Source organism: Empidonax traillii, unplaced genomic scaffold (assembly GCF_003031625.1).
Source record: "Empidonax traillii isolate 1590-97213 ecotype Southwest subspecies unplaced genomic scaffold, ASM303162v1 scaffold37:size1818073, whole genome shotgun sequence".
NCBI lineage: Eukaryota > Metazoa > Chordata > Aves > Passeriformes > Tyrannidae > Empidonax > Empidonax traillii.
Window position 1 is genome coordinate 1120777 of NW_020955230.1, and position 6000 is coordinate 1126776.

The following is a 6000-nucleotide window of genomic DNA, read 5'->3' on the forward strand; positions in this document are numbered from 1 at the left end:
ACTTTTACGTTGTTGGTGATTCTGAATAAGCTGATGGTTATAACTGGGATACACCTGTGTGCACTGCTTAGACTTAATCCAGGCAGCAAATTTTTGGTGGCGATGTAAATTCTCTTCAACATGAAAAGTTAGTCTAAATTAGTGTTTGTTAATAATAGCTAAAAGACAAAGAGCATTATTTTTGAAGGACAAGGTAAGATACCTCTGATTTTTTTTATTAGAATATTTTTTTGTTTGTTTTAAAAAAATTAGAAAAAATGGCTTGTTCCTAGGCTGACCACAGAACAAGAAACTTCTATTTTTCAGAAGTAGTTTACACAGTGAACAAGTCTAGAACTGAATGATAATACAGAAAACATGTGCATTAACTCGGTAGTCATCCACGAGGAGACCTAGGACAAGGCAAGCTCAGCAGTGAGAACATGATTCTAGATTGGGGTCGTTTTCTGTTTTTGGCAGTCTTCTGTTTGTTTGATGGTGTTGTTTAGCACATAATGTAAATTATATTTTAGTCCTATCTCTTTAAAGCTTTAGTGGATACTGTTTTTTTCTTGGTTCAGAAAATAACTAGGCATTTTTTAGAAGAAACTTTTCTGAAGTGTTTTTAAACGCAAAGATCCTTCTGGTTCAGGATATCCATCAGCTGCTTTACATGGGAGGCTGGGACCGTGTGCCAAAAGAAGGGTCATTGCACTCATGCCCTGCTCTTAAGCATCTCCCCAGCCACTGTCACATAGATGTTAAAACAGAGGTCTGTCCCCAAATAGCAGTTGTTGTGTTACAGTAGGTGACAGCCCTGTCATAACCATCAGAGTGGTAGAAGAATTGCACACGAGAATGAGCTCTCAGAATTGAGCTTCTCTCTGTGAAGTACCAGTGTCCATCCCCTGTGGATCATATTTGTGGAAAAATATAACTGAGTGCAATTTTGTCAAACTCAAGTTGTGTATGTTTGGGTATTCTGGCTATCTAGAGAAGAGAAATTAAAAATGGACAATCTGATGGTGCCCTTTTTGACTTAACTCATTCTACCACAGAGGCTGGTATTGCAGGGTTGGGAATATGTGACCTGTGTGTGCTGTCCTAGTCCCTCAAATTCCTTCCACTTTAATGAGACAAATTCTTATGTATCAATAAGAAACTGAAATCTGGAATTTAGGGAGGTTTTTGACAGGAAAGTAATACACTCCTGGTTTTAAGACAGTGATTTCTGAAGCGCAAAGCGGAACCAAAGAAATTTCAGCACCTGTGGCTATTCTCTCAGATCCTTGATAGTCCTTGATAGCACCAAAATAGCTGCTATGAGCTTATTTCTGAGGCTGTTACAGAGGTGGCACAGCTTGTCATACTCAAACTCAATATGTACTAGTCTTTTGACAAATATGCTTGGTCATGTGGGTGCTGATAGTGTTCTCCATGCAAAGAACACTAGGTTATAGGAGTGGATGAAAATCTTGTTTAACTACTTCTTCTCTTAGGTATGTAGTCCCATGAGTCAGCATGCTGATAATGTTTCTTCAACAGGAGGAGATGGCAGAGCTCAAGGCACGGCTTTACCTGTTAGAGAAGGAAAAGAAGGCATTGGAATTGAAACTGAGCACTCGAGAGGCCCAGGAGCAGGCCTACCTCGTCCACATTGAGCACTTGAAGTCTGAAGTGGAAGAACAAAAGGAGCAGAGGATGAGGTCTCTTAGCTCAACCAGCAGTGGAAGCAAAGACAAGCTGGGCAAGGTCAGGAGTCAAGCTGAGTTTCCTAAGTCGTAAACATGATTAATTATACCACTCCCCTCCCTGTAGCGGTCTTTAGCATGTTAATCATTCTTTTTTTGTCTATATGTAGATCTTTTCTCTCTTCTCCAGTTGTTAAGGGATTCCTTCCCTGCTGTGACTTATGAGGACTTTGCAGAATTGCTGTTAAGCCTGGGCTAAAATAAGGTTGTTTTGAGGATTACCACAAGCCCAGTCTTGCCAACATACAAGTTGCTGTGGTTGAACGTGTGTCTTGCCTGTTGCCACTCACTGGAAACAGTGGAAGTAAAGAAGTCTAAGCAAAATGCCATCCTCTCTCAAACACAAAATTTGAAAACAATAACCCTCATTCCTTTGAAGCAGTTAGAGCATTGTAATGACAGTCTCTTTGTCCAAGTCAATTTGTAATAATTTGAGAATGAAGGCTTTTCTTCCCTTAGCATAATGCAAAATAAACAGATTTCTGCATTTACTGTATTAATTTGCATTAAGAAATAGACACCTGGAAAAACCGTAGTCCTCTTATTTTAGTGCTGTGTCCCCAGATAACCCTCTGTAATGTGTTCAAAAACAAAATCCAGAGCTAGTGTATAACTATCTTTCTTACTTGTTTCTGTTAATGCATCATCTGAATTTTTTGATCCCAGCAGTTCTGTTTCAAGTGTGGTATCGAAAGAAATATAGGGAAATCACCAGTAGTTTTGCACACTAGGAGAATTCTGCAAATCGGTGAGCTGTGGTGGTTTAGGAAACATTTAGGGGGATTTGTGAAGTGTTAATCCGTTTAGTTGATTTCTTGCTATGTTGATACACTGCTGCTTGGCGTAATATTGTTTATTTCACATTCATTTTACAAATAGCTGTTAACTAAGTGGTTTTCAGAATTTCCAGTTAAGATAGTAAGTAGTTTCAAACTAGATGGCCTTTCCTCATTTCTCAGGAATGCAGTGATGGCACTGCAGCACCGTTAACTCTTGCTGAGCTGAGACCATACACCGAGAGTGAACTGACTGCTGAGCTGACAAACGCACTCAGAAGGTAAGCAACTTCCCTCACCACAGACACCACTTGTCCTGTAGGCCTGGGGCAAGGCTTAGTTCTGAGCCTTTGCTGTTTTCTTTGGCTGGTGAAAGTCTTCACATGGTGCTCAGCTCCATTCTCCTTTGGGTTTTCCAAAATTCAGTTGAATTTTAGAAAATAAACAAACCCTCAAAATGGCTGTAGTCACTGTTTTCAGCCAAGAAATACGACTTTTCTTGCATACATATAGAAAACCTTTAGTGAAGATTTGCAGTCTGATCTTTGGTTAAGAAGGTTGGTCACAGGTTAGAAGTTGGGAAGGAATTACAGGAGTGGGAATTGCAGGCATTTTGATGACTCAGATGCTCCATTTTCCTCCTGAGTACGTAAGTGGAGCCACAGTTCAATTACAAATGACATTGTGTGAAGCATTAGCTTTCCAACAGGAGAGAAAATTGATGTCTTGACAAACTGCTTTTATCAACAGCCAGGTTATTTAAGCCTAAGCTTTCAGTACAGTTATACATTAGCTAGGTATTTGTTTGTGCAGCAGTTTTTGCTGCACCAGCTACGTGGTAAACTTCATGACAAAGACATTCACTGTTTCAGTAGTTGTTTCAGTATTTTTCCACCTTTTCCAAGAAATGGCTGTCTAATATCTAATCTGGTTCTTATATTTAGAACTTGTCCAAAACACTACTAAGAATTTAGGCTGGGAAGAGTATATTTTGCTTTCCTGGTGTTTGCACCCTCTGTAATGGTACAATGTCCTTTCAGGCAGCTGGTGTTTAATTCCTGAGGTGCTTTCTTCATAGGTGCAATGCATAGAGTGCCTATGGTCTCTTAAGCCTGGAAGGCGTTATGTAAAAATGTAAGTTCATTACCACTGGAGGATCAATGCATTTCATATCATTTGCTTAGCAGTCTGGCAGTTGCTGAGTACTTAGTTTTCATGATGCAGGAAACAAAATTCTGCACTTGAAATAATCCAAACTGTCATTTGTGTGTGGGTGGATAAAACCCATCAAAAAGGTAATTTACGTAAACATTACATAGAGCCTTTGGCCTCCCCCACACCCCCACTTTGCAGCCCTGGTGTGAGCTGCTCCACCAGCATTTTCCGTCTTCACTCAAGATGGGGCTTTTTCTTGCTCTTGTTGCTTGCTCCTGGATTTCTAGAAGATGTCAATGACCTTAGTTAGCAGAGGCATGAGTACAGTCGTGAAATATGGTTTGCTGACAGCACAGAGAAAACAACTTTGCTTTATCTACTGGGCCTTAACTTCATTAGCATGGATTTCCAGCCAGGGGCCTCGCAAGTAGAGTTTGTCAGGCAGAAATGGGGAAGAAAAATAATCGGATTAAACTGTACATAAATTGTGAAGACTCTCAGTGTAATGGAAGTATAACTGTACTAAATGCGATTGCTGCTGCCAGTGGGGCTCAAGCACAGTTCCCGCAAGCTGTGTGGACAGGGTTTTTTTCTCCCTAATCAGTGTGCCAACCCGGATCAGGTTGAATGCTCAGTCCTCCTCACCCTGAAGCTTTCTCTCAAGATCTGTCTAGCACCTGGAGAAAGCTTACTGCACCCCGTTTAGCCACAGCTGTCCTAAAATATAACAGGAGTTCTTAATTGCTCTTCTGGGTAAGTGGACCCTCAAATATCACGATGAAATTTACTGCAAGTACTACTGCAGAGCAGAGTGGTCTGAGGTGGTTGTGATATCTTTAGGAATGAAGCAAACTTAATTCCATGCACTTAGCATGTGCCAATCCCTCAATGCTCTTCCTGCCTGTATGGGAAAACAAGTCCTGACACTATGTGTGAACCAGGAGAGATCCTGCTGACTACCCTGAGTACCCTCCTCACCTGCCAAAAAAGTAGGACCAGAATACAAAATAGAAATATTTTGCCCAGTGTCTGTGGGGGATACGAAAAAAGTGCATATCACTCTCTGTGGTTTAGAGGCAGTGTTGAAATGCCAATGTTCACGAGTGTTTCAGTGCTGGTTACAATTTGTGCACACATCCAGCAATTCTGTTGTTTCTCCAGGTAGTAGACACTGGTGCAGGGAACAGCAAATACAAGGATAGAGGTGTAAATCCATCTGCTTTTGAGTCTTTCTGCTTGTCAGAGCATGTAATATCAATCAGCAGCCCTGCTTCCTGTCCCCTCCTCATCCTGTCTTTACAGAGACTAAAGGCCTGGCAGCTCTCCCCTCTGCTGCCTTCTCATTCTGTCCTCTGTTGCTGCTACATCATCAGGTTCTTCTCAGTTAATTAAAGCAGAGTGAAATGCAAATAAAACAGCAGGACATAGTAAGGTTTGGGTTTTGATGTAGTTTGAAACCGTTTATTTGTTCATAGTATGCAAATGGCCATGCAGCAGAACAATCTCATCCACAGAGATAGGCTGGCTTCTCTCTGCACATGTGGGTTTTTCTGCAAATCTGGAATCCAAAAACGTGTTGTGAAGCTTATCAAGTTTTTATTGGTAGTGCCCATCACCAGAAATTCAAGGCAGGAGCAGTTCTTCATCTACTGTTCCATAATGTATTTGTTCTAGTACAACTCAGGATTTCCCACAGTAGTGTTCAGCATGAAAACCCATCTTACCAGCTTTTTGCAGAAATCACTTTTCTTTTTCATGATAGCTGGGCTAACTAGTAGAAATATAAATTATCTGCAAGTTCTGAGCTGTAAAAATTACATCTAGGTTAATAAATTTCTGGTATTGCGGTCTAAGCTCACTAATTTAGAGCCTGTTCCAGCCAAACATAAATACTTTCTGCCAGAGTCTTTAACAGTTTTATTTTCCCCTCTCTCTTTTCTTAATGGAATGATGGAGTGGTTCAATAGACATGAAGCCTCTTTTTTCTTGAGTTTGACACATCCATAAACAAACTTGTTGGCAGGAAATACTTTATTCTTGTGAGGGCAAAAATGTGTTCCCAGTAGCGTCATGGCCTGGCACTGACACCCTTGATGATTGTGCCGGAAGCCAGTTTTATGAGAGGATCTGGTTGAATACCCGAAAATCAGACACACAACACAGTCTCTTAGGGAGATCTTAAAACAGTATTTTCCTTGCTGGTATATTCTGCTCTGAGTGTCCCTGGTGGTGCAGTGGCTAAACCACAGCGTTGTCAATGCTGAGATCTGGGTTCGATTCCCGGTTAGGACACTCCCCGGGCGGATGGAGCTCGCTAGCCCTGTAAGGCAATCCATCTA

The 6000-nt window shown here is 41.1% G+C and overlaps 1 protein-coding gene across 3 annotated transcripts in view; it reads left to right on the forward strand.

Moving 5' to 3' along the window:
* The window catches only part of MCC (MCC, WNT signaling pathway regulator), a 184047-nt gene that overhangs the window by 166655 nt on the left and 11392 nt on the right, over positions 1-6000 (forward strand). For 2 of the 3 annotated variants that reach the window (XM_027878017.1, XM_027878018.1), the window contains 2 exons: positions 1525-1731; positions 2690-2787. In XM_027878017.1, coding sequence (XP_027733818.1) covers positions 1525-1731; positions 2690-2787 — 305 coding nt within the window. Of the gene's footprint in view, positions 1-1478; positions 1732-2689; positions 2788-6000 lie in introns of those variants that run through there. The other variant, XR_003570542.1, reaches the window with a different exon arrangement.